This window comes from Pristis pectinata, chromosome 15 (assembly GCF_009764475.1).
Source record: "Pristis pectinata isolate sPriPec2 chromosome 15, sPriPec2.1.pri, whole genome shotgun sequence".
NCBI lineage: Eukaryota > Metazoa > Chordata > Chondrichthyes > Rhinopristiformes > Pristidae > Pristis > Pristis pectinata.
This window is the reverse complement of record NC_067419.1, coordinates 1802655-1824605: the sequence shown is the minus strand read 5'-3', so window position 1 is coordinate 1824605 and position 21951 is coordinate 1802655. Positions and strand designations below refer to the sequence as shown.

Here is a 21951-nt window from a genome sequence, read left to right as displayed (position 1 = left end):
GGGAGCCACGACTGTCACAGCTCAGCCTCCTGTTCCAACAGCCCCGGCTCTTTCCGGTGTGTGTGTGGGGCTGGGTACACTGGAGATGGAAGGACTTGTACAGGTAACTGGCACTGAACCTTCCCGGGGAAAACATTCCCAGGCAGTGACCTTCCCATATCTCTTTTGTTTCATTGGAAGTATTCATTTTGTGTCCATTCTGATGAATCCCAAATATCAGAGTTCTCTCCATCCTATGAGGTTAATAATATCTGGAATTGTCCTGGACTGACTCACTGCCTGACCCAGAGGGGCTCGGGCTGGGTGGATGGTGTCGGAGGGGGTGGGCTCTGGTGAGTTGAGGGCCCTGGTTGGGAAGGTGGTTAGTGATGTCCTTTGATTTTCAGTATTAACATTAATCAAATGTGTTGTTGCTAACCGAGAAATTGGACACCGATGGCAGCTTTTTTTTAATCAGGGATCTAAATTAATCTAATCATTTGTTCAGACCCTCAACACCAGTGCCATCTGACCATCCTTGGAAAGCCACTCATGAAAACTGACCATTTATCTCACTTCCCTACTTCATCCCTTGCCTCATCCGTTGCCAACGGCTACTGCCCTCTCTTCACCCCCCTGCCCCCTCCAATGCCCAGCCTCTGCACTTGGTCTCATTCCTGTGGCACCACCCCACCAGCTATGACCTTTCAGGCACTAGTGACGAGACTGAAGGGATTGGTTCATGCTGCTGGTGCGACCATTGGGGTTAAGTAGAATTTCTCATCCACAATTCATTAAAAAGGCAAATCCTTGTGAATAAAGTACTCGAATCCAATGACAATTTTGCCCTGGAATACCACTACCACATTGCAATCACTTTTATTCATTTCGACATTAAGAAAGATTGTTTTAGATGTTCAATCTGCCTCAGTTGCCTATCTTCCCTGCCCAGCCCATGCAGCATCTCTTTCCGGCAGTATTCCCAACACTCCGGTGTCTTGTTTGTCCCCAGTTGTTTTTTTTCCTGATTTTTAGCCACCATAAATTTTGTTCCCAAGGTCCCAAGTTACAGAATGTCATTCAGGAATGCCTTTCACTTTACCTCTTCCTTTAAGACGTTCTCTAAACTTATTTCCATCACCAAGCCTCTATCACCTTTGTAAATGCTTCTGCACATGGCAGGTCAGATAATTTCCAGTTGTGTAATGGTGATCTATTTTGCCTTTTTTTTCTAATAAGTTCATCATATGTGAATATTAAGGCTGAACAACAAACATAGTTGCAAACCAAAAGGTTATTTTTTGTTTGGAATTTTATCCCCTATCCTTTGTAACATCCAAGAATCCTCCTTCACTAATTGCGATCAGTTCGCTGAGATTCCACCACTGAATCAGACCTTCAGCCTTGAGGGGTCTATGTTGGTGCTCCCACAGCACACAAGCACTACTTCATCTCCCATTGCTAGCTAACCCTCTGATCTGTCACCCACATTTAGCTCCCCCATTGATGGCTGCTTGGTTATTGATCTGAAATGCTCCTTGTGGTTTAATGACCCACATTGTCACCGTTAGGTTAGGAGGTTTCACTTCAACTCATTGTAAGATATATTAGTGAGTACCTTATGATTACCTTAAATTTTGGATTCACCTCATGCAACAATGTTTTCTCTTCTGCTGTCCTATCAGATCCCATGATTGCCCTTTCTTCTTAAAGATTAATGTGTCTCACTCTTTGTCCTTTGCATCACCATACCCAGGGATCCATCCGTTGCTGTCAGCATGATAGTGAAGTACTCTGTGAATGGTGAGAGAAAAATGGGAAGCCAGAGACTACTGTCATGGCCCCATTTCTTGTGTGGAGAAACAAGTTGAATCAGTTTCTTTAGAGTCCAAATTTTGAGCATCAGATTGAGAAGTTAAAAGTTCAGGAAGCTGGCCAGTCAATTCTCACTTTCTTCCAACCTCCAGATGTGGACGAGTGTCAGAGTGGGAGCCACAACTGTCACAGCTCGGCCTCCTGTTCCAACAGTCCCGGCTCTTTCCGGTGTGTGTGTGGGGCTGGGTACACTGGGGACGGAAGGACTTGTACAGGTAACGGACACTGAATCTTTCACAGTGCAAATCTCTCATTTCGTTGGTTGGTTTGGTTAAATCCCTCTTTGATGTGATGTATTATCAAAATCTAGGGTTTTATTTCAGTCAAGAACAATGATGGAACTTGGAACTCACCCTGTCAGTAACTCAACAACAGGCTTTGTGGAGTCAACAGCTGAGGTCCTCACCACAAAATATCCAGCAGTTGACCTGCTCTAATAGTCATAGCACGTGTGTGTCTGGTCAACTGAAAGTCAGGGCCAGGTAAGGTGTTTCAACAAAGGCAGGGATGCTGATCCAGACAGGAACATAATTAAAAAGGGTTAAAAATGTTGATCCACAAAAGTTGTTTCTATGCTTTTTATTTTTATATGATCCAAGGAAGGTTCCTGACCATATAAAGATCAATTGGATGATTTTAATTCTAAAGTCAGAAAGGAGGATTTATGTAAAAAAATGCAGCAAATCAGATTTGATAACTTGGTTGCAATGAGATTGGGAAAATCCTGCACATCTGGATATGTGGTAGTGGGGATTGGAAATAACGTGCCACAGGAGAAATTAATCACATGTTTGCTTTTTCATTGGCATTTTCTTCCTCATCCCTTGTAACATCTAATGAGCCTTGAGCTAGATTGTGTTTGGGATCCACTCTCAGTCAGTTTCTTTAACTGTGTGGGCCTAAATCAGGTCAAGCAGATGTGTCGTTGGTAAACTTTCATGAAGCATGTGTCACTGCAATGAACTCTCCCTTTCTTCCAACCTCCAGATGTGGACGAGTGTCAGAGTGGGAGCCACGACTGTCACAGCTCGGCCTTCTGTTCCAACAGCCCCGGCTCTTTCCGGTGTGTGTGTGGGGCAGGGTACACTGGGGACGGAAGGACTTGTACAGGTAACTGGCACTGAATCTTCCCAGGAAAAACTTTTCCCATCATTTTTATTCACTGGAAGTAGATTGTTTTAATTCCATTCTGATGAATTCCAAATATCAGAGTTCTCTCCACCACAGAAGTCTGACAACAACTGGAATCCTCCTGGTCTGATCAATCAACCATTCACTGCCTGACCAGATGTGCTCAGTCAGGGTGGATAGTGGTGGGAGGGGGTAGGGACTGGTGAGTTGAGAGCCATGATTGAGAAGGTGGTTTGTGAGATCCTTTTATTTTCAGTCTTAACAAATCTGTGGTCTCTAAATCCTCATAATCTTCAAATCTTCTAAATCTTTGGTTGCCAAGTAATGCAACCCAACACTGTTCCACTTCAATGATCTAAGTTTGAAATTCATTTTCGCCCATGACTATATCCAGGTTGAGTCATATCAATCTGGAAATTTGGTCTGGAAGTTCTGGTTCATTGTCACCCCTGTGTGACTTGATGTAACTCCCACAACTCGGGAATATCACTGCAGTATTGTAATCTCTTCAATTGATTTGACACTGAGAAAGATCCTTCTAGATGTGCAGTCTGGGATAAATGTAACTCAAAGTCTTAAAGTCAAAGTCAAACCCGAGTTTCTTGTCATCTGCACAAGTACCTGTATACACAGGTGCAATGAAAAACTTGCTTGCAGCAGCATCAGAGGTACATAGCATCACATACAAAACATTCACAAGAAAAATATTAATTAAAAATAATTTATACAAAATTATACAAGACAGAACACAATTGGAACCAAGAAATCAAAATCCTCTGCAGTGCAAGTGGTCAAAGTGGTCATCGTGTTGTTTGATTGAAGTAGTGATTAGGGTTGCGCCAGTTGGTTCAAGAACCGAATGGCTGAAGGGAAAAGCTGTTCTTGAACCTGGTGGTGTGGGACTTTAGGCTTCTGTACCTTCTGCCCGATGGTAGCTGTAAGTAGATGACATGGCACAGATGGTGGGGATTTTTGATGATAGATGTTTCCTTTTAGAGGCAGCGCCTCCTAATGTAGACACTTCCAATGGTGGGGAGGGATGTGCCAGTGAGGCATTGGGCTGAGTCCACCATTCTATGAAGCTTCTTATGTTTCTGTGCATACATATTGCCTTACCAGACCATGATGCAACCAGTCAGGATACTTTTAACTCACTGTGCTTCATTTGTCTATTGTCCCTGTGCTATCCAGCCAATGTCGTCTGTCAGTCCAGAGAGATTCCTCACATTATGTTTCCTTGCGTGTTCCTGATAGCTTTTCCCTCATTTTTGGCAGCCACGCGTACAGTTGCCAGGGTCCCAAGAAATGGAATGTCATTCAGGACCACCTTGAAATCCTTCTCCTCCTTTAAAATGTTCTCTAAAACATGCATCCATCAACAACCTTTTGCCACCTCTCTTTAATATAGAAGTGTGTGGCATAGGAACATTGTAATTTCTACAATGGAGTTTTGATTTTTCCCATTGTAAGTTTACAAACCAATTTGCTGACCTGCTACTGTACATGGCAGGTCAGATATTTCCAGTTGTGTTGTGGTGACATGTGTTACATTGTTTTATGTCTAGATAAATTCATCAGTTAAACTGTACATGGCAGGTCAGATATTTCCAGTTGTGTTGTGGTGACATGTGTTACATTGTTTTATGTCTAGATAAATTCATCAGTTAAATATTATGGCTGAACGACAATTATATTTGCAAGCCAGAGGGTTACTTTTTAATTGGAATTGTCACCCCTATGTCTTCCCATCCTTCTGACACTATTCACAGAGTAAACCACTATAATGGATGGATCCCTGACTCTGTAGGGCACCAACACAGAGATATATGTCGGTGCTCCCACTGCTCACAAACCCAATTTCATCTGCCATTACTGGCCAACCCTCTGATCCTCTTTTCCTCATTGACCTCTCCTGTTAATGGAAGCCTGGCACTGCACACAAACCCCTCTTCATCTCCCATTCTCAGTGAACGCTCTGGTTCTTCACCCACATTCAGGTGCCCTGTTAATAGCTGCCTGGCTATCTGTCTCAAACACTCCTAGTGATAGGAATGCCCCACATCCTCATCACTCTGGGTAAGGACGTTTCTCTTCATCTCATTATAAGATGTACTAGTGAATGCCTTACAGTTACCTTAAAGTTTTAGATTTACCCCATGTAGTAATGTTTTCTCTTCTGCTGTCCTATCTGATTCCATAGTTGCTCTTTCTTCTTCAAGATTATTGTCGTCCACTCCTTCTCCTGCCCATCCACCAAAGTCAGGGATCCATCCATGATAGTGGTTCACTCTGTGAATGGTGTGAGAAGAATGGGCAGCCAGAGACTCCTGCCATGGTCCCGGAGATTCTTGGGTGAAGCAACAAGTTGGCTTTGTGCATCAGAGTGAGAAGATGAATGTTCAGGAAGCTGGTGACCTTCCGGTGACCTCTCCCTTTCTTCCAAATTCCAGATGTGGACGAGTGTCAGAGTGGAAGCCACAACTGTCACAGCTCAGCCTCCTGTTCCAACAGCCCCGGTTCTTTCCGGTGTGTGTGTGGGGCTGGGTACACTGGGGATGGCAGGACTTGTACAGGTAACGGACACTGAATCTTTCACCATGCAAATCTCTCATTTCACTGGTTATTTTGCTGAAGTCCCTCTCTGATGTGATTAGTTATCAAAATCTAGAGTTTTATTACAGTCAAGAACAATGATGGAACTTGGAACTCACCCTGTCAGTAACTCAATAACAGGCTTTGTGGAGTCAACAGTTGAGGTGCTCACCACAAAATATCCAGCAGTTGACCTGCTCTAAGAGTCACAGCACGTGTGTCTCTGGTCATCTGGAAGTCAACGCCATGTAAGGTGTTTCAAAAAAGGCAGGGACGCTGATCCAGACAGGAACAAATTAGAAAGAGTTAACAATATAGATGTATAAAGGTAGTTTCAATTTCTTTTTATTTTGATACGATACAGGAAAGGTTCCTGACCATGCAAAGATCAGTTGGATGGTTTTAATTCCCTAGTCCGATGGTCATGTATTCACTACTGGAGACAGAATCACTATCAGCTTCATTTTACTTCAGGTTATCACAAAGATTATACCCAAAAATGTTGGATGATGATATCTCTTTAAATCCCCAACACACAGTGTTTCGAGCTGAAAGCCTTGGTCCAATGAGTTAAGTTTTTGATCAACTGACCACTGCCTCCCAAGTTGTGGATGGTGGTGGAGTTGACAATGGGAATGAAGGTTTCGGGAAGTGGGATGGTCACTGTGGGTGCTTTTCATAGTCTGTGACCTGTGTAGGAACATTATTCGTCATGTCGCCTCAAACCTGAACGTTGTCCACGTCCTGCTGCTGAATTTTATCGTCCATCGCTAATTATCGCTGAACTGAATGGGTAGTTCAGAGTCAATCGCATTGAATGGGGAATTATTTTCAATATTAACATTTTAGGAGGAGCACAAACCTTGATTTTTTTTTCTAACATTTTGGTTTCAATATTGAGAGAAAGGATGCATTATGTGAAAAAAAGAAAGCAGCAAATCAGATTTGATAACTTGCTTGCAATGAGATTGGGAAAATCCTGCACATCTGGATATGTGGTAGTGGGGACTCTTATCAACGATGATTTTGAATAACCTGCCACAGGACAAATTAATTACGTATGTTTTTGTACTGCCATTATCTCCTCCATCCCTTGTAACAATCAGTGAGCCTACAGGTGCACTGTGTTTGGATCAGTTTCTTTAACTGTGTGGACCTAAATCTGGTCAAGCAGGCGCGTGGAGGTTGAACTTTCAGGAAGACGAGTCACTCCAGTGAACTCTCCCTTTCTTCCAAACTCCAGATGTGGATGAGTGTCAGAGTGGGAACCACGACTGTCACATCTCGGCCTCCTGTTCCAACAGCCCCGGCTCTTTCCAGTGTGTGTGTGGGGCAGGGTACACCGGGGACGGAAGGACTTGTACAGGTAACGAACACTGAATCTTAAACTTGGAAATCACTCAGTTCACTGGTTTATTGCATGAAATCTGTCTCTGAGGTGATGAGGTCCCAAACCATTATTTCAGTCAAGAACAGTGATGGAGGTAGGAACTTGCCTCATCGGTAACACAACCACAGACTGTCTGAATCATTTGGGTCCTGAAAGGTGACAGATTTATAATATTACCTCCAAGAACTATTACAATCCATGTGACAACAGTGTGCCCACAGTGCTGAAGGAAGTTGTCCCTACTGATGATAAAGGAACTATAATTTACAAGGCCACAGCCGAACTGGGTCGTCATGATTTTATCAATGTGTCTATCAAGTGGTACTTTATCAAAACCCTTTTAAACATCCACACAGACAATATCAACTGTATTCACCTCATCAACTCCTTCATCTCGTAACGCAGTCAAGGTAGTTCAACACTATTGGCTTTGAACCAATCCTTCCATCTTTCATGTAATCCTACATATTTTTTCAATTGCAAAATAACTTGACTCCTGGACTGATGTTCTGAAAAGTTCCCTGCCATGGATATCAGGCAGGAATTGTGGGGTTTACCTCTCCCCGCTTTTTAACAAGTTATAATGTCCTCCCATCTACTGGCATCATCCACCAGATCTGATGGGAACTGGAATGCATTCCCATAACATCTGGGCCATCACCGTCTACTACTGGAGTCACTGCATGGAGAGACTTTCCCACTTTCACTGCTCCTTTTTAATGTCTCTGCTTCCTCTTCCTTTCCTATGACACTGGCTGCCGTCGCTTCTTCAGTGGACTGACACTTAATCCCTCAGCCACGCCTTCCGTCTCCCTTTTGCTCCCTAATCACTGCACCCTACTTCTGACCAGCCTTTTAACATTCACGTCTTCATAACAGACATTTGGGTTCCCTGCTATGTTCCTCACGGCTACTCTTTATGGTCCCTGTTACTTTTCCAGTTCTCCTCTAAGCCACTGGATTCCACTGTGGTGGATGGTTTCCATCTTCATGGAACTATGAATCTGACTTCATTTTAATGTTATTTGTTCCTGCTTCATTTCAGTTGTTTCTGGATTTAGTCATCCACAGGCCCTTGGTATTGGAGGGACTCGATGGAAATGAGCCTGTTCCTCAGCTAATTGTTTTTTAAAAACCGACGAACTCCAATCTCATCCCTCTTCATCTGATCCAACTGGCGTAGAACCCTGGGCTATTTTCACACTTGATATTTGGTTATTCTTCTGTCTCACGGCACCCGCATTCCATGTTCGATCCTGACATCGGGAGTCTGGACATTCTCCTTGTGAATGTGTGGGACTCCCCCCAGACTCTGATGTCCCCCCACATTCCTGCTCTCATTTTCTTTTGTACTCCAAGGAACTTGCCGTCCTTCCTTAAGTGCACTCACCAGTATGGGCGCAGTACTCCAGCTGAGGACCAACCAGAGTTCATGTGTAACTTTATTCCTCCACCTTCTTGTGATCTGATCACCACAGTAATATCCCCAGGTTTGTTCAACAGTTTCCCTCCTTCCTTCCTCAATTCAAGATCAGAGACCCCAGGCTGTGGCGGTTACTGAACCGCTTCCATTCTTCAACTTCCATTTACTTGGATTTTCAGATGGTCTTTGACAAAGTGTCGCACATGAGGCTGCCAAACAAGATAGGAGCCCATTGTGTTACAGGAAAGGCACCAGCATGGGTAGAAGATTGGCTGACTGGCAGAAGGCAAACAGTGGGAATAGAGGGGGTCTTTTCTGGTTGGCTGCCGGTGACTAGTGGTGTTCCTCAGGGGTCAGTGTTGGGTCCGCTACTTTTCATGTTATATGTTGATGATCTGCATGACACAATTGATGGGTTTGTGGCCAAGTCTGCGAATGATAGAAAGTTAAGTGGAGGGGTAGGTAGTGTTGAGGAAGCAGGGAGTCTGCAGAAAAACTTCCACCTGTTGGGAGAATGGGCAAAGAAGTGACAGATGGAATATAGCGTAGGGAAGTGTACGGTCGTGCACTTTGGCAGAAGGAATAAAGGCGTAGATGAATTTCTAAACAGGGAATGAATTCAGAAATCAGAGTTGCAAAGGGACTTGGAATTCCTAGTGCAGGATTCACTTAAGGATCACCTGCAGGTTGAGTTTGTAGGAAGGAAGGAAAATGCACTGTTAGCATTCGGTTCAAGCAGACTAGAATATAACAGCAAGGATGTACTGCAGAGGCTTCATAAGGCATTGGACAGACCACATTTGGAGTAGTGTGAGCAGTTTTGGGCCCATATCTAAGGAAGGATGTGCTACCGTTGGAGAGGGTCCAGAAGAGGTTTACAATGTTGATCCAGGAATGAAAGGGTTAACATATGAGGAGGGTTTGAAAGCTCTGGGACTGTACTCCTTGACTATCTCATTGAAACCTACCGAATATTGAAAGGCCTGGATAGAGTGGACATGGAGAGGATGTTTCCAGTAGTGGGAGAGTCTAGGACCAGCGGGCACAGCCTCAGAATAGAAGGTCATCCCTTTAGAACAGAGATAAGGAGGAATTTCTTTAGCCAGAGGCTGGTGAATCTGTGGAATTCATTGCGACAGACAGCTATGGAGGCCAAGTCATTGGGTGTATTTAAAGCACAGGTCGATAGGTTCTTGATTAGTAAGGGCATCAAAGGTTACTGGTAAAGGCAGGAGAATGGGGTTGAGAGGGAAAAATAAATCAGCCATGATCGAATGGTGGAGCAGACTCGATGGGCCGAATGGCCTAATTCTGTTCCTATGTCTTACGGCGTTATGGTCCTATCTAGACTCTGCAGTGAGTGACGTGTGCGTCAGCAATCCGTGTGGATCTAATGCCTCCTGTTCCCAACGGGATGGAAGAGTCATCTGCACCTGTGAGCCCGGCTACACCTGGAATGGATCCAGCTGCACAGGTGAGTGATGGAAAAACATTAAACATCTTAATATTCACACACTATGGACCCTCCGGTGAACTCTCTCTTTCTTCCAATCTCCAGATGTGGATGAGTGTCAGAGTGGGAGCCACGACTGTCACAGCTCAGCCTCCTGCTCCAACAGCCCCGGCTCTTTCTGGTGTGTGTGTGGGGCTGGGTACACTGGGGACGGAAGGAATTGTACAGGTAACTGGCACTGAACCTTCCCAGGATAAATCCTTCCCACTGTCTTTATTCATTGGAATTGGATTGGTTTGAGTCTGTTCTGATGAATCCCAAATATCAGAGTTTTTTCCACCCCAGAAGTCTGATGACAACTGGAATCCTCCTGATCTGATCAATCAACCACTCACCACATGACCCAGAAGAAAATTACCTTTTTGCTGAGTCACAATTCTATCCATATTCCAGAAATCTGGAAATTTGATCCAGAAGTTCTGATTAAGATTCACTTCTGCATGCCTGATGCAATTTTCACAACTTTGCACAGGAGATCAGCAATATCATCACACGATTACAATCTCTTCAATTGTTTTGACACTGAGAAAGATCCTACTTGGAGTTCAATCTGAAATAAATTTAACTCACTTTCTCATATCCCTGTGCTTCCCAGCCAATGGAGTCTCTCTGGCCAATGACGTTCCCCACATTCTTTTTTGTTCCTGTTTTCCTTTCCGTGACTTTAGGCAGCCGTGCATTCTGCTGCCCAGGTCCCATCTGTGGAATGTCATTGGGAACCCCTCGAACTATCTCTCCACCCTTAAGATGTTCTCTAAAATTTGTCTCCACGACCAAGCCATCGTATGTGGCTCGGGAATATTTCAATTTCTTCAACTGGTTTTTGATGTTTCCCATTGAAAATTTGCAATGCAGTAGTTAATTTTTTGTTGGAATCTTCTTTCTTCTACAGGGGATCCCAGGGTGCAGATAACCTGACTTATGGAAATCTGACCGCACGAATTCTCCCACACATTTTTAAAGCATTTTTAAGGATAATAATGATAATAATATGTTCTGGGCTGTTCATTAATGACTGATACAGTATACTGAATATTCCATTAGTTAGGGTGATTATTCAGTGAAATGAACCAGTTATATAGCAAGTGTATGTAGAGTGATGTGATATGGGTTACTCTAGAAAATGGATGTTTATGGCTTATGGATAAATTGATTTATGGTCAGTTCTCAGGGACGGAACCCTGACATAACGGAGGGACTGCCTGTACTTGGTATCATCTTCGAATGCTCTTTCCTTAACTATCATGAATTAGCAGATATTCCACCACAGAATGAGGTTCTAGAGCCTGAGAAATTCACGTTGGTGCTCCCACTGCACACAAACCCCAACTTCATCTGCCATTCTCAGCGAACCCTCTGGTCCTTCCCCCATGTTTAGTTGCCCTGTTTATAGCAGCCTGGCTATTCACGTCAAATACTGCCTCTGGCTGAAACGTTCCACATTCTCATCACTCTGGGTAAGGACGTTTCTCTTCATCTCATTGTAAGATGTATTCGTGAATGCCTAACAGCTACCTCAAAGTTTTAGATTCACCCAATGTAGTAATGTTTTCCCTTCTGCTATCCTATCTGATTTCATGGTTGCCATTTCTTCTTAAAGATTATTGTCGTCCACTGCTTCTCCTGCCCATCCACCAAAGTCAGGGATCCATCCATGGTAATGGTTCACTCTGTGAATAGTGTGAGAAGGATGGGCAGCCAGAGACCCCTGCCATGGTCCCAGAGCTTCTTGTATAAAGAACCATGTTGGCTTTGTGCATCAGAGTGAGAAGTTGAATGTTCAGGAAGCTGGTGACCTTCCAGTGACCTCTCCCTTTCTTCCAACCTGCAGATGTGGATGAGTGTCAGAGTGGGAGCCACGACTGTCACAGCTCGGCCTCCTGTACAAACAGCCTTGGCTCTTTCCAGTGTGTGTGTGGGGCTGGGTACACTGGGGATGGAAGGACTTGTACAGGTAACTGGCACTGAACCTTTCACAGTGCAAATCTCTCATTTCACTGGCTGGCTTGGTGGAGTCTCTCTCTGATGTGTTCAGTTATCAAAATCTAGAGTTTTCTTTCAGTCAAGAACAATGATGAGACTTGGAACTCACCCTGTCAGTAACTCAACAACAGGCTTTGTGGAGTCAACAGCTGAGGTCCTCACCACAATATATCCAGCAGTTGACCTGCTCTAATGGTCACAGCACGTGTGTGTCTGGTCAACTGGAAGTCAGGGCCATGTAAGGAGTTTCAACAAAGGCAGTGATCCTGATCCAGACAGGAACAAATTAGAAAGGGTTAAAAATCTCAATGTGTCAAGGTATTTTCAATTTTTTTCTTATTTTGATACAATACAGAAAAAAACTGACCATGCAAAGATCAGTTGGATGGTTTTAATTCCCTAGTCCGATGGTCATGTATTCACTACGGGAGACCGATCACTATCGGTTTCATTTTACTTCAGGTTTTCACAGAAGTTTTTCTCAAAAATGTTAGCTGATGATGTCTCTTTAAATCCCCAACAGACAGACTTTCGAGCTGAAAGCCTTGGTCCAATGAGTTAAGTGTTTTCATCAAGTGACCACTGCCTCCCAAGTTGTGGATGGTGGTGGAGTTGACAATGGGAATGAATGTTTCAGGGAGTTGTATAGTCGCTGTGGGTGCTTCTTATAGTCTGTGAATCTAGATGAAAAGACAAGAAGATGCTGGATGAACTCAGCAGGCCAGGCAGCATCCGTAGAGATAAACAGATGGTCAACGTTTCGGGTCAGGTCTCCACTGATGCTTCCTGGCCTGCTGAGATCTTCCAGCATCTTGTTGTTTTTCCTTCTTTATGGTCTGTGAGCTGTGTAGGAACATTATTCCTCATGTCACCTCAAGCCTGATGTGGTCAACTTTCTGTTACTGAGACTTCTCATCCATCCCTTCTTACCACTGGGTGAATGGGTAGTTCAGAGTCAATCACATTGAACTGGGAATTATTCTCAATATTGTTACAAACCAGCAACAAAAGAAACACACTGAGTCATGTATAAGTGTTAAAAACTACTTTATTAATAATTACTTATGATAATAAGAAAAATAAAAGTAAAAATGATAGAATGCTAGAAGTAAAAATGTTAAACCTTGAACATTAACCCCAAAACTAAACTGATCGTGTGTGTGTGTGGCAAAATCCTAAACTCCAAGTCCAGTAATGGTTATTAAAGTTCAGTTCCGCAAGCCGTAGGGTGAAACCTGAGCAAAGGCTTCTTCAACAACCACCGTTGTCTGAAGATAAGACGTAGATGTAGAAAACATAGAGAGAGTAATTACGAAATCCAAATGTTCCACGATGGAAACCAAACGACACCTCAGTGTTTACTCGGTAGTGACTTCCTCACCCCGAAAAGCATCCGAATCGTGGTCGTCTACACAAATATCTGTTTCCCTCCACAGGTTAACGACAAAGTGAACTCCACCGGATTACTCCCAATTTCCATACGTGGATTGTAGTGACAGACACAGTTATTGTTTCTCATCCATCGATAGAGAAACTAGTAGACTGGTGTCTCTCTCTCTTTCTCTCTCTCTCTCCTCTGACTGACTTCGACTGACTTCTTCAACAACGTCATTACGTCCTTTATCTTCTGTTGACGTAAGCACGACACACACACACACACACACCCACGCACGCACGCACCCACCCACACACACACACACACACACACACACACACACACCCACGCACGCACGCACCCACACACACACACACACACACACACACACACACACACACACACACACACACACACACACCACTATGCTCTATCTTAGAGGAACATTCACCAAGTCCGTAACAAAATCACAATCAGTAGGGCAAGTGCAAACCTTGATCCTTTCTAATGTTTTGGTTTCAATATTGGGAGAAAGGATGTGTTATGTAAATAATAGACAGCGAATCAGATTTGATAACTTGTTGCCGTGAGATTGGGAAAATCCCATTCACCTGCTTGTGTGGTGGTGGGGATTCTAATCAACGATGATTTTAAATAACCTGCTACAGGACAAGTTAATCACATGTCTGTTTTTACACTGGCATTTTCTCCCCCATCCCCTCTAACAATCAATGAGCCCACAGGTGCTTTGTGCTTGGAATCCACACATAATCAGTTTCTTTAACTGTGTAGGCCTAAGTCTGATCATGCAGGCGTGCAGAGGTTGAACTTTCAGGAAGCATGTGTCACTCTTGTGAATTCTCCCTTTCTTCCAACCTGCAGATGTGGATGAGTGTCAGAGTGGGAGCCACGACTGTCACATCTCAGCCTCCTGTTCCAACAGCCCCGGATCTTTCCAGTGTGTGTGTGGGGCTGGGTACACTGGGGACGGAAGGACTTGTACAGGTAACTGGCGCTGAAACTTCCCGGGGAAAACATTCTCATTTCTGGCTCTTTTTGTTGGAAGTTCTTTGTTTCTGTCCATTGTGTTCAATCCCATACATTTCTCTCCATCCCAGGAGATTGATAATAACAGGAATCCTCCTGGTCTGACCACACTGCCCCACCCTGATGGGTTTGGGCAGGGAGGATGGGGTGGCAGGGGGTGGTCCTGAGGAGATGAGAGCCCGGGTTGGGAAGGTGGTTATTGAGGTCCTTTTATTTTCAATCTGAGGTTCCAAAATCCCCGAATGTGTTTGTGGATGAAGATATACAGGTACCCAAGGCTGTACACTTTCAGGGGTCCAGTATTGGAAATTTTTTTTTCCCTATGTTGTGACCATGTCCAGGTTTAATCGTACAGCTCTAAAAGTTCGAGCTCACAGATCTGTTCGAGAGTCAACTTTATACGCCTGACGCAAATTTCACATCAGGCCACACACAGGATGACCCCGATCTTGGTGTAGTGCTCATTTTAGAACATTGTTGGTGAACATAGCCCATTGCCCTGGACCACCAGGTCTTTCCAGTCCACTGCTGGATGGGGATCCATGTAAGCGAAGTCCTTATATTTGCTGTTCATTGATCCCACCTCCGCAGGCCTTAAACACCTCCTACACCACCCACCCAAACTCATCACTGCCTCTGACTGGCTTAAGGCCATTATAGAAGCCATTCCCCAGCCCTCTCACTGGTCATTTACCTGATTTCCACAATCCCTCCTTCTGTCCCAAACTTGCTTGCAATTCCTCCCAACGTCACTGTGCCTCTGGCTCCGATGCTGCTTTCAGAACCACCACCAGCCATTCCCAACTAAACCAGCAGCCAGAGACCCCTGTTGTGTTGCCCAGGCCTGGTGTGTGAGGGAAATTCTCCAACCTGTTTCTTCGGTGAACAAGCTTTGCGTGTGGCAGCGAGACATTGAACATGCAAGAAGAAGGTGACCTTTCAATGAACTGTCCCTTTCTTCCAAACTCCAGATGTGGATGAGTGCCAGAGTGGGAGCCACGACTGTCACAGCTTGGCCTCCTGTTCCAACAGCCCCGGCTCTTTCCAGTGTGTGTGTGGGACTGGGTACACTGGAGACGGAAGGACTTGTACAGGTAACTGGCACTGAATCTTTCACTGCGGAAATCTCTCAGCTCACTGGTTTGTTCCATGAAATCTCTCTCTGAGGTGATGAGGTCCAAAACCATGGAGTTTTACTTCAGTCAAGAACAGTGATGGAGGTAGGAACTTTGCTCATCGGTGACACAACCACAGACTGTCTAAATCATTTGTCCTGAAAGGTGACAAATTCATAATATAACAAAGTTCCCTCTCAGAACTTGGCAGACAGCCACCTCCAAGTACTATTACAATCCATGTGATAACAGAATTCCCACAGTGCTGCGGAGGTTGTCCCAGAATTCTCACCTATTGGTATTGGTTTTGGTTTATTATTGTCACTTGTACCGAGGAACAGTGAAAAACTTGTCTTACAAACCGATCTTACAGGTCAATTCATTATGCAGTGCAGTTACATTGAGTCAGTACAGAGTGCATTGATGTAGTACAGGTAAAAACAATAACAGTACAGAGTAAAGTGTCACAGCTACAGAGAAAGTGCAGTGCAATAGGGTTCAAGGTCAGGTAGATCATGAGGTCATAGTCCATCTCATTGTATAAGGGAACCATTCAATTGTCTTATCACAGTGGGGTAGAAGCTGTCCTTAAGTCTGGTGATACGTGCCCTCAGGCTCCTGTATCTTCTGCCGGATCAAAGAGGAGAGAAGAGAGAATGTCCCGGGTGGGTGGGGTCTTTGACTATGCTGGCTGCTTCACCAAGACAATGAGAGGTAAAGACAGATTCCAAGGAGGGGAGGCTGGTGTCCGTGATGCGCTGGGTTGTGTCCACAACTTTCTGCAGTTTCTTGTGGTTCTGGGCAGAGCAGTTGCCGTACCAAGTCATGATACACCCAGATAGGATGCTTTCTATGGTGCATCGGTAAAAGTTGGTGAGAGTCAAAGGGGAAAAAACAAATTTCTTTAGCCTCCTGAGGAAGTAGAGTCGCTGGTGAGCTTTCTCGGTCGCAGCATCTACGTGATTTGACCAGTACCGGATCTGATCCGTACTGGATCCTGCTGTTTCAGTTTCTGTTTGTATACAGGGAGAAGGAACGCAGCCTGGTGGTCTGATGAGAAAGGAACTGTGATTTATGAAGCCACAGTCTAATTGAGTCGTCTTAATTTTATCAATGTGTCTATCAAAAAGTGGTCGACACTTTTTCAAAACCGTTTAAAAAATCCACACAGACAACATCAACTGTATTCTCCACATCAACTCCTTCGTCTCGTAACGCAGTCAAGGTAGTTCAACGCTATTGGCTTTTAACCAATCCTGCCATCTTTATGTAATCCTACGTATATTGTTAATTGTGAATTATCTTCTCTCCTGGATTGATGATCTTATAAGTTCCCTGCCATGGATATCAGGCAGGAATTGTGGAGCTACCCCTCCCTGCTTTTTTAAACAAGTTATAGAACCCTCCCATCTACTGGCACCCATCACCAGATCTGATGGGAACTGGAATGCATTCCCATAACATCTGGGCCATCACCGTCTACAACTGGAGTCACTGCATGGAGAGACTTTCCCACTTTCACTGCTCCTTTTTAATGTCTCTGCTTCCTCTCCTTTCCTGTGACACCAGCTGCCGTCGCTTCTTCAGTGGACTGACACTTAATCCCTCAGCCACGCCTTCCGTCTCCCTTTTGCTCCCTAATAACTGCACCCTACTTCTGACCAGCCTTTTAACATTCACGTCTTCATAACAGACGTTTGGGTTCCCTGCTATGTTCCTCACGGCTACTCTTTATGGTCCCTGTTACTTTTCCAGTTCTCCTCTGAGCCACTGGATTCCACTGTGGTGGATGGTTTCCATCTTCATGGAACTATGAATCTGACTTCATTTTAATGTTATTTGTTCCTGCTTCATTTCAGTTGTTTCTGGATTTAGTCATCCACAGGCCCTTGGTATTGGAGGGACTCGATGGAAATGAGCCTGTTCCCCATCTAATTGTTTTTTAAAAAACGACGAACTCCAATCTCATCCCTCTTCATCTGATCCAACTGGCGTAGAACCCTGGGCTATTTCCATGCTTGATATTTGGTTATTCTTCTGTCTCACGGCACCTGCATCCCAAGTTCGATCCTGACATCGGGAGTCTGGACATTCTCCTTGTGAATGTGTGGGACTCCCCCCAGACTCTGATGTCCCCCCACATTCCTGCTCTCATTTTCTTTTGTACTCCAAGGAAATTGCCGTCCTTCCTTAAGTGCACTCACCAGTATGGGCGCAGTACTCCAGCTGAGGACCAACCAGAGTTCATGTGTAACTTTATTCCTCCACCTTCTTGTGATCTGATCACCACAGTAATATCCCCAGGTTTGTTCAAAAGTTTTCCTCCTTCCTTCCTCAATTCAAGATCAGAGACCCCAGGCTGTGGCGGTTACTGAACCGCTTCCATTCTTCAACTTCCATTTACTTGGATTTTCAGATGGTCTTTGACAAAGTGTCGCACATGAGGCTGCCAAACAAGATAGGAGCCCATTGTGTTACAGGAAAGGCACCAGCATGGGTAGAAGATTGGCTGACTGGCAGAAGGCAAACAGTGGGAATAGAGGGGGTCTTTTCTGGTTGGCTGCCGGTGACTAGTGGTGTTCCTCAGGGGTCAGTGTTGGGTCCGCTACTTTTCATGTTATATGTTGATGATCTGCATGACACAATTGATGGGTTTGTGGCCAAGTCTGCGGATGATAGAAAGTTAGGTGGAGGGGTAGGTAGTGTTGAGGAAGCAGGGAGTCTGCAGAAAGATTCGACCTGTTGGGAGAATGGGCAAAGAAGTGGCAAATGGGATACAACGTAGGGAAGTGTATGGTCGTGCACTTTGGCAGAAGGAATAAAGGCGTAGACGAATTTCTAAACAGGGAATGAACTGGGAAATCAGAGGTGCAAAGGGACGGAATTCCTAGTGCAGGATTCACTTAAGGATCACCTGCAGGTTGAGTTTGTAGGAAGGAAGGAAAATGCACTGTTAGCATTCGGTTCAAGCAGACTAGAATATAACAGCAAGGATGTACTGCAGAGGCTTCATAAGGCATTGGACAGACCACATTTGGAGTAGTGTGAGCAGTTTTGGGCCCATATCTAAGGAAGGATGTGCTGCCATTGGAGAGGGTCCAGAGGAGGTTTACAAGGTTGATTCGAAAATGAAAGGGTTAACATATGAGGAGCGTTTCAAGGCTCTGGGACTGTACTCCTTGGCTACCTCATTGAAACCTACTGATATTGAAAGGCCTGGATAGAGTGGACATGGAGAGGATGTTTCCAGTAGTGGGAGAGTCTAGGACCAGAGGGCGCAGCCTCAGAATGGAAACTTTAGGACAGAGATGAGGAGGAATTTCTTTAGCCAGAGGCTGGTGAATCTGTGGAATTCATTGCCACAGACGGCTGTGGAGGCCAAGTCACTGGGTGTATTTAAAGCACAGATCGATAGGTTCTTGATTAGTAAGGGCATCAAAGGTTACTGGTAAAGGCAGGAGAATGGGGTTGAGAGGGAAAAATAAATCAGCCATGATCGAATGGTGGAGCAGACTCGATGGGCCGAATGGCCTAATTCTGTTCCTATGTCTTACGGCGTTATGGTCCTATCTAGACTCTGCAGTGAGTGACGTGTGCGTCAGCAATCCGTGTGGATCCAATGCCTCCTGTTCCCAACGGGATGGAAGGGTCATCTGCACCTGTGAGCCCGGCTACGCCTGGAATGGATCCAGCTGCACAGGTGGGTGATGGAAAAACATTAAACATCTTAATATTCACACACTATGGACCCTCCGGTGAACTCTCTCTTTCTTCCAATCTCCAGATGTGAATGAGTGTCAGAGTGGGAGCCACGACTGTCACAGCTCAGCCTCCTGCTCCAACAGCCCCAGCTCTTTCTGGTGTGTGTGTGGGGCTGGGTACACTGGGGACGGAAGGAATTGTACAGGTAACTGGCACTGAACCTTCCCAGGATAAATCCTTCCCACTGTCTTTATTCATTGGAATTGGATTGGTTTGAGTCTGTTCTGATGAATCCCAAATATCAGAGTTTTTTCCACCCCAGAAGTCTGATGACAACTGGAATCCTCCTGATCTGATCAATCAACCACTCACCACATGACCCAGAAGAAAATTACTTTCTTGCTGAGTCACAATTCTATCCATATTCCAGAAATCTGGAAATTTGATCCAGAAGTTCTGATTAAGATTTACCTCTGCATGCCTGATGCAATTTTCACAACATTACAAAGGAGATCTGCAATATCATCACACGATTACAATCTCTTCAAATTGTTTTGACACTGAGAAATCCTTCTCCCATACATTTTTTATGCATTTTTCAGCATAATAACAAGGAGATGTCCTGGACTATTCATTTATGACTGATATAGTATATAGCCATTATATAGGATAATTATTCAATGAAAGGAAGAAATTTTAACAAGTGTATGTAGAGTGATGTGATATGGGTTACTATAGAAAATGGATGTTTATGGGTTTTGGATAAATTGATTTATGGTCAGTTCTCAGGGACGGAACCCTGACATAACCGGGGGACTGCCTGTACTTGGTATCATCCACGAATGCTCTTTCTTTAACTATCATGAATCAATGGATATTCCACCACAGAATGAGGTTCTAGAGCCTGAGAAATTCACATTGGTGTTCCCACTGCACACAAACCCCACTTCCATCTCCCATTCTCAGCGAACCCTCTGGTCCTTCCTCCATGTTTAGTTGCCCTGTTAATAGCAGCCTGGCTATTCACCTCAAATACTGCCTCTGGCTGAAACTTTCCACATCCTCATCACTCTGGGTAAGGACGTTTCTCTTCATCTCATTGTAGGATGTATTCGTGAGTGCCTTACAATTACTTAAAGTTTTAGATTCACCTCATGTAGTAATATTTTCTCTTCTGCTGTCCTATCTGATTCCATAGTTGCCGTTTCTTCTTATTGTCTTCCACTCTTTCTCCTGCCCATCCACCAAAGTCAGGGATCCATCCATGGTAGTGGTTCACTCTGTGAATAGTGTGAGAAGGATGGTCAGCCATAGACTCCTGCCATGGTCCCAGGGCTTCTTGTGTTAAGAACCATGTTGGCTTTGTGCATCAGAGTGAGAAGTTGAATGTTCAGGAAGCTGGTGACCTTCCAGTGACCTCTCCCTTTCTTCCAACCTGCAGATGTGGATGAGTGTCAGAGTGGGAGCCACGACTGTCACAGCTCGGCCTCCTGTTCCAACAGCCCCGGCTCTTTCCGGTGTGTGTGTGGGGCTGGGTACATTGGGGATGGAAGGACTTGTACAGGTAACTGGCACTGAATCTTTCACAGTGCAAACCTCTCATTTCACTGGTTGGTTTGCTGGAGTCTCTCTCTGATGTGTTCAGTTTTCAAAATCTAGAGTTTTATTACAGTCAAGAACAATGATGGATTTTAGAACTCTCCCTGTCATAACACAACGTCAGGCTTTGTGAAATCAACAGCTGAGGTCCTCACCACAAAATATCCAGCAGTTGACGTGCTCAAATGGTCACAGCACATGTGTGTCTGGTCAACTGGAAGTCAGGGCCATGTAAGGTGTTTCAACAAAGGTAGTAATGCTGTTCCAGACAGGAACAAGTTAGAAAGGGTTAAAAATGTTGATGTATAATGTTTTTTTTACATTTTTTAAAAAATTTTGATATGATACAGGAAAAATTCCTGACCACGCAAGGATCAGTTGGATGGTTTTAATTCCCTAGTCCGATGGACATGTATTCATTACTCGAGACTTCGTTTTACTTCAGGTTTTCACAAAAGTTTTACTCAAAAATGTTGGCTGCTGATATCTCTTTAAATCCCCAACACACAGAATTTGGAGCTGAAAGCCTTGGTCCAATGGGTGAAGTTTTTGATCAAGTGACCACTGCCTCCTAAGTTGTGGATGGTGGTGCAGTTGTCAATGGGAATGAATGTTTCAGGCATTTGGATAGCCACTATGGAGGCTTCTTATAGTCTGCGAAAAACAAAGGGCTGCGGGTGCTGGAATCTAGATGATAAAACAACAAGATGCTGGAGGATCTCAGCAGGACAGGCAGCATCTGTGGAGATAAAGAGACGGTCAACGTTTTGGGTCAGGACCCTTCTTCAGGTCCTGACCCGAAACGTTGACCATCTATTTTTCTCCACAGATGCTGCCTGGCCTGCTGAGATCTTCCAGCATCTTGTTGTTTTTCCATCTTTATGGTCTGTGAGCTGTGTAGGAACATTATTCCTCATGTCCCCTCAAGCCTGATGTGGTCAACTTTCTGCTGCTGACATTTCTTATCCATCCCTGTTACCACTGAGCTGAATGGGTAGTTCAGAGTTAATCACTTTGAATTGGGAGTTATTTTCAATATTCCTATCAGTGGGAGGAGTGTAACCTTTGATCCGTTCTAATGTTTTGGTTTCAATATTGTGAGAAAGGATCATTAGGTAAATAAAAGACAGCGAATCAGATTTGATAACTTGCTTGCAATGAGATTGGGAAAATTCCATTCATCTGGTTGTGTGGTGGTAAGGACTCTGATCAACAATGATTTTAAAT

The 21951-nt window shown here is 44.4% G+C and overlaps 1 protein-coding gene across 45 annotated transcripts in view; it reads left to right on the top strand.

Annotated features, from left to right (window-relative positions):
• LOC127578644 (fibrillin-2-like) overlaps positions 1–21951 on the top strand; it is a 168583-nt gene that overhangs the window by 62501 nt on the left and 84131 nt on the right. For 17 of the 45 annotated variants that reach the window (XM_052030845.1, XM_052030858.1, XM_052030870.1 and 14 more), the window contains 7 exons: positions 9949–10071; positions 11735–11857; positions 14144–14266; positions 15280–15402; positions 18998–19123; positions 19208–19330; positions 20567–20689. The exons of 6 other annotated variants lie outside the window; for them this stretch is intronic. In XM_052030845.1, the coding sequence (XP_051886805.1) occupies positions 9949–10071; positions 11735–11857; positions 14144–14266; positions 15280–15402; positions 18998–19123; positions 19208–19330; positions 20567–20689 (864 nt within the window). Of the gene's footprint in view, positions 1–9738; positions 9865–9948; positions 10072–11734; positions 11858–14143; positions 14267–15279; positions 15403–18997; positions 19124–19207; positions 19331–20566; positions 20690–21951 lie in introns of all 45 variants that reach the window. 22 more of the 45 variants (XM_052030887.1, XM_052030885.1, XM_052030879.1 and 19 more) reach the window with 13 other exon arrangements.